The sequence below is a fragment of the Nestor notabilis genome, unplaced genomic scaffold (assembly GCF_000696875.1).
Source record: "Nestor notabilis isolate BGI_N333 unplaced genomic scaffold, ASM69687v1 scaffold5705, whole genome shotgun sequence".
NCBI classification, from domain to species: Eukaryota; Metazoa; Chordata; class Aves; order Psittaciformes; family Psittacidae; genus Nestor; species Nestor notabilis.
This window is the reverse complement of record NW_009927809.1, coordinates 92,527-108,703: the sequence shown is the minus strand read 5'-3', so window position 1 is coordinate 108,703 and position 16,177 is coordinate 92,527. Positions and strand designations below refer to the sequence as shown.

At 44.6% G+C, this 16,177-nt stretch overlaps 1 protein-coding gene across 2 annotated transcripts in view; it reads left to right on the top strand.

The window, feature by feature from the left end:
* The window catches only part of RPTOR (regulatory associated protein of MTOR, complex 1), a 114,527-nt gene that overhangs the window by 7,985 nt on the left and 90,365 nt on the right, over positions 1 to 16,177 (top strand). For both annotated transcript variants that reach the window (XM_010014227.1, XM_010014226.1), the window contains exons 2-3: positions 3,284 to 3,386; positions 6,029 to 6,111. In XM_010014227.1, the coding sequence (XP_010012529.1) occupies positions 3,284 to 3,386; positions 6,029 to 6,111 (186 nt within the window). The remainder of the gene's footprint in view (positions 1 to 3,283; positions 3,387 to 6,028; positions 6,112 to 16,177) is intronic.

The following is a 16,177-nucleotide window of genomic DNA, read 5'->3' as shown; positions in this document are numbered from 1 at the left end:
TTTCCAGAGGAGCCCACACTTAGAGCTTCCCTGGGTTTGATCTGGGTTTGATCTTGAGGCTTTGCTGAGAAAGCGTTTTGGATATTGGCTTCCTAGAAGCTTGCCAAATATTCTGTGCTTCATTTTTCAGTTCTAACAACAGCGCAGTGACGTGCATTCCGATGGATGTGTTCTTGAAATGTAGTGAAGAAAATGTCCACTGTCTTAATGATGGATGAGAACGTCCCCGTACTTCTCATATTAAGAAGCTTTGAACACGCTACAAAGTTTCTGGTGGCGTGTTCCAAAGGAGTTCAGGAATGTGAAAAGCTTTATTTGGCTCCTTGGGCTCAGGTTTTTGGTCTGTAATGATTCAGCATCATCAGTGGCTGTTGAGCAGGAGTTGGGGGAGTATCAAAGTGCTGTAACTCCCACTGAAGATGTGTTTCTGTAGTAGCACAACTGGTCATGCAGTAGAATACTTGACCCCCGTTGTGGGGAGGTAGGAGCAGGGAAATAACCCCATTTGTCCCTAGGACTAGTTAGCCTCTTACTTTTCATTACCAGGTTGCTGTCTGTGCTCAAGGAGAGATGCTTATTTAAAACACCAAAGTTGGGAATAGAAAATCAAGATGAGCATAAGTCACAGCCAGACCTTGCTAGTGAAATGCTGAGAACAAGTCAGTGTTAGACCACAAACGGGAAACAATAAATAAATGAGAAGGAAAAGACTGTTTAGCAGGATCCTTTCTAGTGAAGGAATCATTTGTGTGTTTCCACTTCTAAGAAGTTATTTTGTCCTGTAGTTTTCTTTGTTTCCTTCTGCGTTTTCGGTGTGTGTTTGCCAGCGTTGGGGCTCTCTAACACCCTGCAGCACTCAGGGTTTCGGAGGCTGGGCGAGCTTTTTTCCTTTTTCCTTTTATTTCCTATTATATTTTTATAGCTGTACTTGGCACTTCCATTATAAGGGGTCAATGTAGTAAAGGGGTATTTAAGATGTTTTGTAAATGGGATTCATTCCTCTCCTTCACCTGGTGCACAGGTGGGACAAGCCAAAAGCCTCAACAGGAGCCATGTGCCTCTTACTGTTTTAAGTCTATTTGATGGGTTTTGGGAAAGGGAAGGCAGGAAAAGATGTCACTAAATAATAAACCTGAAAGGTGGTGCTTTCTAAGTGAAGTTATTTGTGTATCTTTTGCTGGCTTCTCAGAAGGAACAGAAAGGTTTCAAGTCACATTTTGTAATACATATTTATTGCAGTATGATGTCTGGTGGTGCAGTACTTGGTGCTGTACATGAAACAGGAGCAGGAAGGAAGCCAGGGGCTCTTGCTGAGGAAGAATAAGGCACTGAAGTATCGGGTGCCAGACTTCTGCTGTTCTGGGTAGGAAGCCTGTTCCTTCAGGTTGAAGACTAAGGGGAACTGTTGTCATCCATTGCCACTCACTGCAGCAGCCCATGGTGCAGGAGCTGTGCTGTTCCCAGAGCCCAGGGCAGGGAGTGCTGGTGGCTGAGGGATGGAGCCTCCCAGTCACCTCTGATCACTTGTGAAAACCAGGCCTCTTTCATAACATACAGATTTTGTAGGGGATGAACTGGGAAAAATACGGAACTATTCATCCTTTTCATGCATTTTGGGAAGTGCTGCTTACTCCTTGTTAGCTCAGGGATGAGTAACTCCCACATGATTGCAGGGTTTTGCTAGTAAGAACATAATTAATCAGGTTTCATGCTAATTTTTTCCGGGTTCCCCATCATAGACATGGGAGTGAGCAGACACTGGTCCTGTCCTCCCTTCTTGGTGTGAATAGTGTCTCTCTGCTTCAATTCCTGTATAAATTACACACTTCTGTGGCTCTGGCTCCTTCTGTAAGTGTGAAGTTTGGGTATTGCAGTGAGCACCCTGCGGAGTGGAGGTGTGGGTGGCCTTGCTTCTGACAAGCCAGGGAGTGCTGAACTGATGGAAGCAACGTGGGCCACCTTTCTTCTGTTTTCCTTCTCTGGTTTAGGTATTAGGATGAGGGAATGTAGAACAGAGCATGAAGATGTGAAATATTAATTCTCAAGCAATGTTTTAAGCTGGCCATAGCACTGAGTCATTGGTTGATGCAGCTGTTTGGTTGGAGGTGAGACATCGCTGGGTTTGGATGTTGTAGGGTTGTGGTGCCTCGTGTGCCTCCACAAGTGGTGGGAATATGCTGCCCATCAGTTCCAGGGCCTGATACTGAAGCAGCAGCTGGAGGCAGGACCTGGCAGGGGAGCCAAGGCGGGATGAGGCTATCCAGGATAACAGTTGCTCTTGTGAGGCCACTCCTGCAGTCCCGCGTCCAGCCCTGGGGCCCTCAGCACAAGAGGGACGTTTACCTGCTCCCATGAGTCCAGAGGAGGCCCCAGAGCTGCTGCGAGGGCTGGAGCAGCTCTGCTCTGGAGCCAGGCTGAGAGAGCTGGGCTGGGGCAGCTGGAGAAGAGAAGGCTCCTGAAGGGGAGACTTTAGAGCAGCTCCAGTGCCTAAAGGGGCTCCAGGAGACCTGGAGAGGGGCTTTGGACAAGGGCCTGTAGGGACAGGACAAGTGGAATGGCTTTACCCTGCCAGAGGGGGACTGAGATGAGCTCTTGGGCAGAAGCTCTTCCCTGTGAGGGTGCTGAGGCGCTGGCACAGAGTGCCCAGAGAAGCTGTGGCTGCCCCATCCCTGGCAGTGTTCAAGGCCAGGTTGGACACAGGGGCTTGGAGCAACCTGCTCTAGTGGAAGGTGTCCCTGCCCGGGGCAGAGGGTTGGAGCTGGAGGAGCTTTAAGGTCCCTTCCAGCAGAAACCATTCCATGATTCTATGATTAAGAAAATAAACAAAAAATAGAGTGAATGTGTTGTTATACTGTAGTTGCTCACTTGGGTGTTTTTCCCTTGTAATGTTTTTAGTTTTAATATTAGAAAGGACATACTCTATTATAATATTGATCAGGGACCCTGAATAGCTCATTCTCATGGTTTAATAATGTGTTTCAGTTGGACAATGACTATTTTAAGGTGAGCAGCTGAAGTCTGCTGATACCCATTTCCATGCTTTGGAAAAGAAGAATGGGCTCTGAAAATAATCATACAAAGAGTCACTCAAAGTCTCAGTGCTGATCTATTAAAAACATGAAAAATTGCACCAGACATTCCCTGTTTGGAACAGTGTGTGTTGAAGAGCAGGTAACAAAGGTTCACTGAAGCCCTTCAAGTTACAGCAGTGGTAAAAATCCAACACAAATGAAATTGATTTTGTTTTTACACTAAGCAAGGGTTTTATTGTCTGTCTTTGCAGATGAAGACTGTCAGTGTTGCCTTAGTTTTGTGCCTAAACGTTGGTGTGGACCCTCCTGATGTGGTGAAAACAACTCCCTGTGCCCGCCTGGAGTGTTGGATCGGTAAGTCCTGAGAACTTCCAAGCCCCAGCTCAGTCTGTGGTCAGTTACAGATGGGAATGTGTAAGTGGTGTGTTTCCTGGACTTAAAACTGGGGTGAACAAAATGAAATGGGGCATCTGACTTCACTGCCTGCGAGTCGAGTCCAGCAGTAGCTGCTGCTGTGGCTCATCTTTCCTGCTTTGTCCTGAAATCGATAGTATGGAGAACACAAGCTGGTGATGAGGTGCTTGGCTTGCTTTTAATTGTTGTAGATTTATAAATACTTAAGGAAATCTCTGAGCAGTTACATCTTTAGAGTGCTGTGATCTGCAAAGGTTTGCAATTACCCTGCCTCATACAGTGTAGGAAGAAGCTTGTGTAAAAGGCATGGACTTTACCGCATGGTGAGGTGGCTGCTCTGAGGCTAATTTAATTGGGCTCATGAATTCAGAAGTCCTGGAGTTATTCCCAATGATGTCTTGCCAGCAGTTCCAGCACCTGGGCTTGCTACTCTGATGCAGTGTTGGACTGAATTCCTAGGGTTTTGTTAAGAAATGAAAAGTTGCCTTGGTTTTGGAGATCATGTCTGATTATCAGGACAAGACTTATCTGAAGTAATTTTAGAAGGAAATACCTGGTGTAAGAAAGCTTTCTGAGACATTTGGGGTTTATCTAGGAATTGAAAATGTTCAGTCTTCAGGAAGTAACACGCAGAGCTCTGTAATCCTGAACTATGCTGCAGAAGCAAATTAATCATTGCACAAACTGAATTTCCTTAAAAACTTGCAGAACATCTCATTTCTAACCTTGCTGTACCTGCTTATGAATCATGGCAGCTCATTAGTTTTAACCTAAAAATGCTGATGACTTTAAAGCAGTTAAAAAGTCATGAGCATGCACTAACAAATACATCTATTCAGTGGAGAGAACAGCTCTAGTTTCTCATTGATACATGAGGAGAGAGCAAAGAGAATGAGGAGCGTTGCAGAGTCATTAAATAAAGTTATTAGTGACTGTCATCAGCAAAGAGAATGTTGAATGCAGCTTTGTAATGAAATGTTCAGTGTGTAGCTATACACAAGTATTTGTTTCCATTCCTGGCCAACTTTTGACAAAGGTGATAGCAAAAAATCTGCAGTTTTTTTCCCTGTACAACCTTCCCCAGAGCAGCTCAAGGTGAGGACAGTGGGAACACCTTTGCCAGATGTGCAGGGAAGTGTGGCAGCTGTTTGGTGCCATCGCTGCTGTTTCCAGCTGAGCTGAGGTCTCCAGTGTGTGAACACTGTGCTTTACCTTCCGGATGCACCCTTAGAGTATCTCAAGTGGTTTGTTTTTTTCCAGGATGAAGCCTGAGCTGACATCTGTGCTGTGGTGTCAGCCTGGCGCAGGGAAGGCACCGGGGGAGCCTCGGGCCCTGACTGCACCCACCGTGTCCTGGCCTTACGTGTGTGCTCAGCACGGGAGGCTGAGGGCTCACGTCATCACTCTGCTGCACGAGCTATATTTAGGAAAATAATTTATTTCCACTGTTTGGCTCTTGGAATGGCACCAGGGAACGTTATTTTTATACAAAGGGTGTTGTTAATAGCATTAATTGCTCTGGAGGCACTCCAGGGTCTCCAAACTACGTTCCTCTGCTGTCAAAGTGCACATGAAGTGCTTAAATTTCATTTTCTGAAGTTCAGGTTCGTCCTTTTGGAGGACTCAAACAAGAAATCTGATGTGTTTATGCTATTTTACTGTTTCCTTTTTAATCTGAGCAGTAGCTAATGGCATATTAACTAACAGCAGGCTTCTGGGGTCTGAGCAGTCATCTCTAGAGACACCTTCCACTGGACCAGGTTGCTGCAAGCCCCATCCAGCCTGGTCTTGAATAACTCACTGATTTTGTTAATAGAATTATTTGTACTAAATAGCAAAATATTAGCTTCTGGTTTCTTTGAAGCTTGTTACTAGTGTCAGTTACAGGGCCATAGTGTTTGAATAAAGTACACAAGATGAAGCTGTGCTGGTATGGATGGATGGGGGTAATTACCCAGTCACAGTTCACTTCTCAGGAACTTTAACTGGAGTGTGCTCTCTGGAGCAGTCAGCAATGGAAGTAAGTGAGGCAGGATTCTGCATTCATCAAGAAAATACATTTAGCATCAAATATTTAACCAATTTAAATTGTTGTCATTATTTACTATAGAAGCCTTTCTTCTCCTTAAGCAAAAAACAAATGCAATGCCTTTCCTGTCTTTCAAAACACAATTGTATTTACTACCTTAGAGAGAGAAATCTTCCAAGTTTGACAGTCTTTAAAGGTGTTTAATTTGTACTGGAGTGAAGAATTTGGGGATGCATTTTCCCATGAAGAATGCAGTGTTTGTGAATTTGAAATGGAATGTGTGAAGGAACCTGCATTAAAACATCATGAGATGATCTTTCTTGCAAGCAGAACACTGGAGAGGGACAGGATGGAAAGGTTTAGGCTTCTTCCTTCTGCAGAGGGGGGTGGTGTCCATGCTTTCATGTAGTCTTTGGTCTCCCAGGCTGTGGATCTGGATTGTACAGAAACACAAAGGTATAAATGCACATAGAATTGGAGATGATTTCTGCTTCTTGTCAAGCTGCGTGATTCAGGTGCAGTCAGAAATGCTCATTTGTATTCTCTTTCCTAGATCCTCTGTCAATGGGTCCTCAGAAAGCTCTGGAAACCATTGGTGCAAATCTACAGAAGCAGTATGAGAACTGGCAGCCAAGAGTAAGTACTCATTGGGCTTCCCCTCTGCACAGACTGAGCTCAAAGACACGTGTCTGTTATGTGGCAGTGTGGTCCTGCAGCATTGGTTCCTCCATCAGTGTGAATGAACTCTTGCAACTGTTGAATTCGGTGGCTTTTCAGCTGATGCTTCTCTTGGCTCACACTCTCTTTGATCACATCTGGGGGAGTTGTTTAAAGTTCTACAGTGATTCTTTTAAATTGAGCTTCCTCTGACTTTATTGTGGATGTCGTGCAGTTAGTAGCTGAGGAAGGCTTTTGGGTTTGTTTTGAAACATGATTTCAGAGCTTGTAACTGACAGTTCTACCTAAAGTACAGTGTGTGTAGATGTTTGTGAAAACGAATGTTTGGGATAGTAGCAGCGCTTTATGAATCAGAGCAGGAGTTAAAGCAGCACTCAAGCAACTGACTCATGATTTCCTCTCTGGTAACATCTCACCTTTCACACCAGGGAAGTGTTTTGTTTCTGCATCTTGCAATGTTCGGTTTCATGTGTCTCAGTAAATAAACTACAGGAAGATCTAAAGAATGATGTTTGAAGTCTGCAGCATTTTCCAAATAGATTCAAAACCTGAGCTGTAGAATCCTCTTCTCTGTTAACGTTCCCCAGCATGTTCATGTCGTTGTCTGTATGCTCTAGGCAGTTTGGGTCAGAATATTCCTCTTCAAAGTGCCTGGACTATTGACTACTAAGCCATAAATTTCTCATTATAAGCATGTAATGTGTAAGCAGAGCAGAAATAGTAACTTCACTGAATGAACCTTCCTGCAGGTGGGCTTTAATTTGTATTTTCCCTTATGATGTGGTGTGCACACTGATGTGATCTTCATTTTCTTAAGGAGACATGGTTTCTCCTCTTCCTTTTAGATTGTTTTCAGTAATGATGTGTGGGTTTTGTCAGCACCAGGGCTGTACTTTCTGTTTCTAACATTACTCACTATTTAATGTATAAATAATCTACTGAGTGTCTCTGTAACGTCTGTTTGTATTAGTGTAAGAGTATGGGCTGTAATTGGGAAAGTTCCTGGTACTTTCCTGTCCTCTCTGTAGGATGCGTGGAAGGAGAAGGCCCCTGTGTTAGCTGTGCCCTTAGGTATTTGTAATCAGTCCTTCTGTTTAAACAGAGATGAGTTCCAGCCATTTACTTGTTTGTCATTTATAAAATCAATGCAGAGAGATTGCCCCCACCTCGGGTCTGAGGGTGTTTGTCACCAGGAAAAGGCTTGTGGGCATGTGTGGTGTTAGAGGCTGTGGGTGAACAATGTTGGGTGCATTCCAGGTCCCTCCTCTACTTCCTAATTCAAACTTGATGGAAATAATATTCTATTGAGAACAATTTGAATGTAAAGGCAGTTTGTGCTGGTTCTTTAGCTCTTTGTGTGGCATTTCCCTGCTCCCTTATTCAGGGCTGACTGACTGGAGCTGGGTTTATCATTCAGTAAAAGCCTAATGTCCTGAAGGGGACTTACTGGGTTTAGTGAGGAGTTGCCCACATTACTAAATCCATGGGTAACTGTGTGTGGGAATGCTTTTTCCTGAAGTGTTTTGTAAATGTATTTTCATAAGGACTTGTCTTGGAGCACAGATGGTGTATATTTGAGACAAGACTTTCCTTTTGTGATTTCCCTGGTTTTCATCTTGGTACTTTGACTTTTGTTTTTTTTTAAACTGTCTCTTGCAGCCCAGGAATTGGGCAGAAAACTCAAATAGTGACTAAAATCCAAAGGAGAGGAAACCATCTTGATGCAAAGGTGAAAACAAACCTTTTTCTCTGCTCTTTGAGAACGGAGCCTGTACGACTGAGGATGAGGGTGGGCGCCAGGGAGCAGTGGGGCCCTGTGTGGGCCCACCTCACCTCACTGTGAAGGGTTTACAGGGAGCACGAGGCAATCACTGAGCTCAGCTGCTTGTGTGGAAGGTGCCGGGTTCTGGCCAGTAAATCAGAGCCCTGTGGAGCATTGCAAAGCAGAACACGCGCTCGTTTATTGCACTCTACAGGGCCCTCGAGTCTCCTGCAGTAATAAAGAGCTGATGTGCCATCTGCAGTAAAACAATAGGAACATTATTGAATTTCCTAGACCTTTCATATAAATACTAATACATCTAGTTTTGTCTGTTTCTCAGTGGTTTGGAATGGTTGGAGAATTGATGGAAGGAGGACAATTTGGGGAAAACCAGGCACTCTGCAAGAGAGACCAAATCATGATGTAGCTGATGTTTCTGGACTGTCAGCAGGGTCCTGCACTAGGAAACACCTCCTCAGTGGCTGATTGTGAGTGCACAAGTAGAGGGAACCCCTGCTCAGAGGGTGATGTCAGCAGTAAACGCTGTGTGGAGTCCTGTGACACCCCTTCCAGTGCAGCCCTTGTCTGCTTATAACTGTTGGAGGTTGTTCAAATGCGCTAAATACAAACAGCTTAGATGAAAAAGCTTGACAAGGGCTAAGCGTGAAAAGTCTTTGTTTCTGGAGGCTCCAGGCTGAGGCATATTTCCTTCCAGCTCTTATCGAGTCCCTTTCTAAATAATCTATCAGCTTGCCATTGCCTGAAGTATTTGTCCTGATTAAATTTAAGGCTTTGCTTTATTGCTGTGTAGCAACATAAATTTGTGTGCTGCGGGAGTAAAAACCACTCCAGCCATTGTTTCATCTGCAAAATGCTGCAGTTAAACAATATCCAGTCATTTCATTGCAATTCTCAGAAGAAAATTTCACTGGAGGAAGAGGGGAGATGACAAAGCTGTTGCCTTTATGTGTCTTCATCAAGAATTTACGGAACAAGTAAGAGTTCTTGGAATTCAATGTGAAGAGAATTTGGATGCTAGGGAGAAAGTGGAAAGAAAAACAAGACAGTTCTTGCCTAGTGTTACCTTGGGTCATGGGGTTTGATTTCACTGGGCATGGAAGGGGTTAACCCTGAGAGTAATCTGGAAAGCAGGCTCGGTTATGTGAGATAAAAGGGGTTGCTGGGGCAGCTAAGGATGAGAGGAGGAAAGGTAGTGAAAGAGAAGAGGCCAGGATGCCCTTCCCTCCCCAGGTGCGGCCTGATGGAGGGGAATAACCTTCCCTAGGACTCTCTCCTGGCCTTGGGGGGCATCCTGGGAGAGTAGGGACAAGGAGAGCCTTTAGCAGACTGCACCTTACATCACTTTAATTGCCCAAAATAAACCACTTTAAATGTCCATTGGAGATTCCTCATGTGCTCTGGATTTCAAATATTTGGATAAGAATCAATCGGTTGAAATGGTATTTCTCTGCTGCTGAGCTTCATTTATTACCCTGTGCAGAGCAGTGCCCGTGTTAGGTGCAGTGCGGGTGACCAGGGAGAGCAGTAGTTTGCTGGTGCTGGCAGTAAGTAGCAACCATTTTCCCCCTTGTCTGGATGCAAATTCAGTTTTCTTGGCAGCATTGCACATTGTGCCAGTCAAAAGGCAGGAACTTTCCTTAGTTTAAAAGTCAGCAGACTTTGTTTGAAACAGGAATAATAGACTGTGAATTCCAAGTGCTGCTGCAGTGGATGCTTTATGGAGATGCAGTTGCTAGCGGGGATTTTATGAGCTGAAGTTACTCTTACTGAAGTCCCACTTTACACCCATTTACCAGCAGGGCTGGGACCTGTACTCTCTGCTGCAGCGCTCTGCAGAGCTGGAGCAGAGGGGTGAGTGGAGGGGTGGAGGTGGTGCTGCTGCTCTCTGCACAGTCACCTTTCCATGTGGACCACTTGGGAGCGTGGCTTTCTGCATCCTCTTGGCTGGAGTTCTCTGAGCGGAGCTGCAGCACAGGGAGCACCAGTTACCCTGTGTAAAAGGATCATTGTGTGCAGCATTGTACGTGATGCTGTGAGGTGAGGCTGCTTGCTGATTACTATCTACCTTAGAAGGGTGCCAGGCTTTCCCTTTTTTCCCCTCCCCTCTCTGGTAATGGACACCTCATCACTTGGCTTCTGGCCTTCCCCAGGCAATAAAGTTTCCTTCATTTCCATTGCTGTGTGTTTGCCTTTGAGAATGGGGCTGTGTAGCCAGAGGCAGAACTGTAGGTTGCATGATGCACAGGTTACATAATTCAGGATGTGGTATGAGGTGCTCTCGAGCATATGCTGATTAAATTTGCATGAAATTATAGATTATTTTTTCTTTCTGTTGTCTGTGGCTTTTGACCAGTTTCTTTCTTTAACTCTAAACTGACCAGGGAATTCTCTCATCTCACTCAATGAGCCACCCTGAAGAACGTTTTTCCCCTTATAGTCACTTGCCTAAATAAAACAACACCAATTGCAGTATTGATTTTTCTAATTCAAGTTTAACTCCTTGCTGTCTCCCTTGTTCTCCTCCTGCTTCCTCCTTTTTTGCTAAGACAGTCACCTGCACTGTTTTGATTGATGGAATTAGTTGTATTTCATTGTAGCTCCACCTGAGCAGACACCCCTGGAGTGAAGGAGAGCTATGACCTATGAAGGGGGATGAAAATCCCAGATAGGGGAAGAGCTGGACAAATCTATAAGGCAAGATCAAATAAGCTTTTAAAAGCCTTTGGGAAGGGTGGCTGGAAGGCAGATACTGGGATTTGTGAGCTCCTGCATCCACAACATCTCCAGTCACTGAGGACAGGCTGTTAATGTGGACACTGTCATGCAGCAGTTTTGCTTCTGTCATTACACTGTTCTCTTTTGGATGCTCTGTTACTTACATTAGTGCCCCTTACTGAGAGACAGGCAGTAACACATCTGGACTGGCAGATCAAGGCATGTGTAAGGTCTTTCCAGCCCATTTAATGTACGTGGTCGTACCCATTTTTTCACTCAGCTCAAAGAGGTGACATAACCAAGGAGGAGTAACTGCAGCAATCCCTTATTGGAGTGGGCCTAAGGGAACTGAGAACCTTGGTACTCACCCCAGGCAGGCATGGCTGCTCCTTCTCTGTGGGGCATTAATAGGCATAGAACTATGGCTGATTCTCCCAAGGTGTCAGTGCCAGGCTGAGACTCCCAGCAGTGTGTGTCCCCCATTGTGCTTAACTATGCAGGTTTTAAAGAAAGGGTTTTCCTATTTTTCTCTAATCCAGTATAGTACATGGAGTGCTGCCTCCTGCAGCTTCCATCCGCCCATGAGGGATGGTCTATGAGGAGGTATCTCCTACAATACAGATAGATTGTATTCTTTGTGGCAAGCCTTCAAGGAAACAGTGATGCTTTTCTGATCAAACAAGGCTTCCTCTTTCTCTCGTCTGCTTCCCAACAGTTTTAATTTCAAAGGAAGTGCAGCCAAGATACTTGAAACAGATAATTTGAAGCCTCCACTTTTTTTGTGCCTGTTTTTTGTTGTTGATGCTGTTGTTTCCCTCATTAGATATCTTGGCTTTGATACAGTTCCTGAGGTTTCCTTCTTTGCATTGCTTCTTTCTGCCTAATGAATTGGTAAGTTGCTGCTGCACATCAAAGGTTGAGCATTTCCTAAAGAGTGACTAGTTAAGCAGGAAAACTAATTGAACACATGGCCTAATTATTGGTCTCTCTGTGAGTCATCCTTTGCCTTCATTTCTGTAGGGTTTTTCCTTTTAAAACAACAGCAAATACTAATTGCTCTGGCAAAAGATACTGTAGAATTCCAAAGGGGAAAATGTAAAATGGAAAAACTGGTGCTTGGTCTCCCTACTCTGCAGATGTGGGAACATGTAACAGTAACAAGAAAAGAAGAGGAGGAATTCAAAAAGACACTGTGACCTTGGTTAACAGAAGCAGGTTTTCCTAAGAGGACGGTGGTGTTGTTCCTGAGTTCCTGTCAGCCTCTTGATTTTGGCAGCTCTTTGAGGCTCTGCAGAATTTCTGCCATATCAATCCTTTGCTGTCTTGTTAACGATCAACTGTCTTCAGCAGAAACCAGCAGTTTTTCCAGAGGGGAAAGAAAAGTCTGTTGTAGAAGAGGGGTCAACAAGTACAATTGTGAAACCACTCATTCGTGTTCTCATTCTACCTGAGAGGTTGTCCTGCTATCCTTCTAGGTGTGACTGTAACTCTGTGCTGTTGTTACAAAATGTCCCTTTAGAAGAACTGGTGGTTTAGCCAGGAAAGAACAAGTTGTCAGTGTGGTGGATGCTGAAAGCTACTTTTTTGTGTCTTGTGATTATGGAGAAAATGAGGGCAAATTAAGCAGTATCTGACTTGTAGTTCTCCGAGAGCACTCTGCATCCTGGCCATCTGCTTCTCCACAGCACAGCATGGCAGGGAGGACACAAGACCAGGGTTTGGTTTAAACCACTATGAAAGAGCTACTTTCAGTTCTTTTGGGCTGAAAAATCTGAACTGGGCCACCTATTTTCTTCTGTTACCAGGGCACTGAGCACCGAGGGGAAGTCACAATGAACAACTGTAAAGATTTTAGCATCTGAAACCACTGCATGGTTCCCTGGGATTTTGTAGCCTGAATTGTAGCAGTAGGTGCTGCTGAAGTGACTGCTTTGCATGGGAGTAGCTGTACCACATGTACATAGAGCTGTCCTAGAGCAGTGATAACTAAAGGATTTGGGAGTACGCTGTGCAAGTGGGAAGCTGCCTGCTGCAGTTCTGGGGCTTGGTCTGGGTAGAATGTGTTTTGATTCTTTGATAGTGGAAAAAAATATAAGTCTTTAACAAAGCACTAAAAATGAAGTGGAAGTGGTGAAATTTCAGCAATAACATAGTTTATACTGATTTCTCTGAGATTCTCATGGAAAACTGAGGCACAAGAACAGACACAGGCATGGGCTGATGTGGAGAAGCGTGTTCAGAAGCTGTAAAGACAACAGCCTTTCAGTGACCATGCTTGCTCTTGCTTTGCTTTCCACAGCCTTCTGACAATAAGATCCATTCACGTTTTCTGTTTCCTCTCTGTTTTGTTTTGTATTTTATCAACAAAATGAGGCCAGAATTGGCAACCAGCAAGATTTGTGTATTCCAGGGTATTTCCGTATGACCATTGTGCTCTTCGTGGCAGTTTGTCCTGAGATGGGCAGAAAGACCTGATATTAGAAAGGCTTCTTGCAAGAGATAAGCAGCTCTGCGGGCTCCAATCTGATTAACGTTTTTCTGTAATTACCACCCAGCCTCTGTGTGACCTATTTAGAAATCCCTTGTCTTTGTGTTCATGGGAGCTGTGAATCCTGGCGATGGGAGACAGGGAGGAGCCTTCCCTGAGCCACTTGCCTAGACCCGGGTGCACTTTACCCAGTGAACAGCACTGGATATCCACTGGGATTCAATCACTGCAAACTTGGACCTGCAAATGATTCTGCATTAGACAACTGAAGCTTCTTTCCGAGTAGGCATTAATTTTGTGCAAGACTTAGAACAGTAACAAAGAAAACTATTTACATTTTTATATATATTCCTGCTTATCCCTAAGGCAAAGTGAGGGAGGCCTGAAATACTTTGGGTTTGACTCCTTTCATAGGGATCCTAACAAAGCCTAAACCTCTAAATGGTTTTTCCTTCTCCTGACTCATTAGGCTCTCTGTTAATCTGCACATTGCTTCATTAAACAATTACTCTGCAGCCAGAGGAAAACCTGAAATTACTAAATAATTACTTAGCATTAAGAAGATGAACTTCTTGTCCTCACATGAATACAGCACATTTGTTCCTCCTGGGGAATATGAGGAGCTTTGACCAGCAGAGAAAGACAACCAGTTTGAGGTTCTGCAGCCTAAACTGGGCTCCAGGTAGTATCTAAGTTTATATTTAAGAAATAAGGAGATGCAGAGCCTGAAACTTTAAAGAGCTCTTAAAATAGAGGTTACAAAGAAGGAACAGTGCTCAAATGACGCTGCTGCTTAGGAGCGCTGTTCTTTGACTAAGCAGGTTTTAAGGATGTGTCCTGGTGTGTACTCCAAATCCTGTCAGAGCGTTTCGTGCTGTGCCCCATCGCAGCCATCACAGTGGCATCAGGCTGAGGGGCGAGATCGGGCGTGTAAGAAGCAGCTTTAAGTTGTTTTACAATTCCCTTTATTTAAAAATAACCATTTCTGTACCCAGCCATCTCGGGACGTTTGTTTTATGTGATCAGATCAGGAGGGATCACACAGGGAATGCTGGGGGTAGAGATCTGTACATCTTGGGGCAAACTTGTGGTGTGTAGCAGCGGGTAATTGCAGAGAGACACCCGAATCTATTGTAGCAGATACTCAAGGTCAGTAGTCTTGATTTTTGTCTTCCCTGTCAACATCAGCTCTCAGGAAAACTGTGCTTAAAGGTAGTTTTTTGGAAGTGGTGTTGAATCCTGAATCCACACCGTGAGGATCAGGTACTTTGGAATTCATTTCACATTGGACTTAAAAGCAAGGTCAGAGGCTCTGCAGAGGTAAAAGTCACTCCACTGCTGACTACAGCCCAGTGAATAAATGCTCCATGCTTACAATGCGTTTGCTCTGAGACATCTGGCAAGTGAAGCTGGCTGAGTCTTGGGCTGCTTTTGACTGTCCTGGCACGGAGGAGAGGGAGATGGATTTTTAAGGGCAACCAAGTATCTGCTGAGGACTTGCCAAAGACTGCCAAGCCTTCCTTAGGGCTTAGTTTAGCATTGGATCTCAAGTGTCTGTAAGTCACAGTGCATGTCACTGTCATTAATATTTTTCAAGTTAGCAATAACCATTCATTTTATCAGAACCATTTTGTCATGGCCTGTATTAACCAGGTTAAGCTGTTGCTCGTAGCATCCATCTGGGATATCCAGATACTCCCTTGTATTTAAATATGCAGCTTTTTTATTATCTATGATTGATCCTCAGGCGTTTACATCAGGGGCATATCATATGGCCACAGCCTAAAATCAAACCACCTAAAAGGTGTTTAAAAAGAAGGAAACGGGAAGCCTGCAGTCTGTGAATATGGTTCAGCCCCATTTGTATTTGCCTGCATGTCTCTAACCTGAGAGTTATTGTGGTCATATCAGCCTGCACTTACAGGCAATTGAATTTATGATGGATTGGTAGTAGGAATAAATTGAAATCACTTCTCACACTGCTGAATCGATCTCTGAAGTTACCACCTAACATGCTCCTGCAGCTCTTCACGTCCCTGCTGCTGCAACCTGCAGGCTGGGACCCGACACGGCACCATCCTGCTCCGGCACTCAGCGTAAGGACATGGACAGCAAACATGCATCAGTGCAAGTGTGGCGATATTCCAAAACCACTGTGTGAGTGCAGGCTCCCCCTGCAGCTCCCTGCTAGGCAGGTTTGCCAGCTCCCTCAGGACAAACCACTCTCCTTCCCCGGCATGACAGCAGACGGGAGTGACTGCGAGGTCCTGTGTGCCTGTGAAGGGTTTCTGTCCTGCTGAGGTTGTGCTGCTTTTTCTCTGTTGGGGAAAGACTCCCCATCTCTGGATGGGGAAGACAGCAGCAGTTGGAGTGCATTGCTGTTGGATGAAATGTCCTTTAGGGAAAAGGATCCAGATTTATTACAAGACATACTTCTTACTGATGTATCAAGGATTATTCTAAACAAACGCTTGGATGGGGAAGTGCAGAACATGTCCCTACATGAATTCCAAAGATTGAATATACTCCTGGCTGATGTCCTGAGGCACCCAGGCTTTTACAGGCATGCAGTGTGGGGTTGCATCTTGCACCTACCCAACATCCCAGCACCGTAAGGTCTCACCTGCCCTTCTGAAATGGGGGGAGAAATCAGGACTTAAATTTAGTCCTGAACATTGATGTGGGAAGAGCTGGGTGGAGGCAGGGACACTGCTGCTCTGGTCAGCTGAGGAACAGGCTGCAGCCTCAGCCCAACTCCTGCTCAACTCATTAACAGTTCATTAACAGCAACCAGTTAGGGAGGGCAGAGAAAACACCATTAACACCCAAACTCTCAGCCTGAGATTGCATCTGATGAGGTGAAAATCCAAAAATGAGCAGTAAAGTTGGGGAGAAGTTGGCTTGATTCCACTGCTCAGGAGAGAATAATTTTCTGTGTAGATTGTTCATTTATTGTGAAATTGTGCAAAAATAAAAGTGTTCTTGTACAGTTCTATATTTGTCTCTTCTTTGACATGTTTCCAAAGCCTGTGCAAATT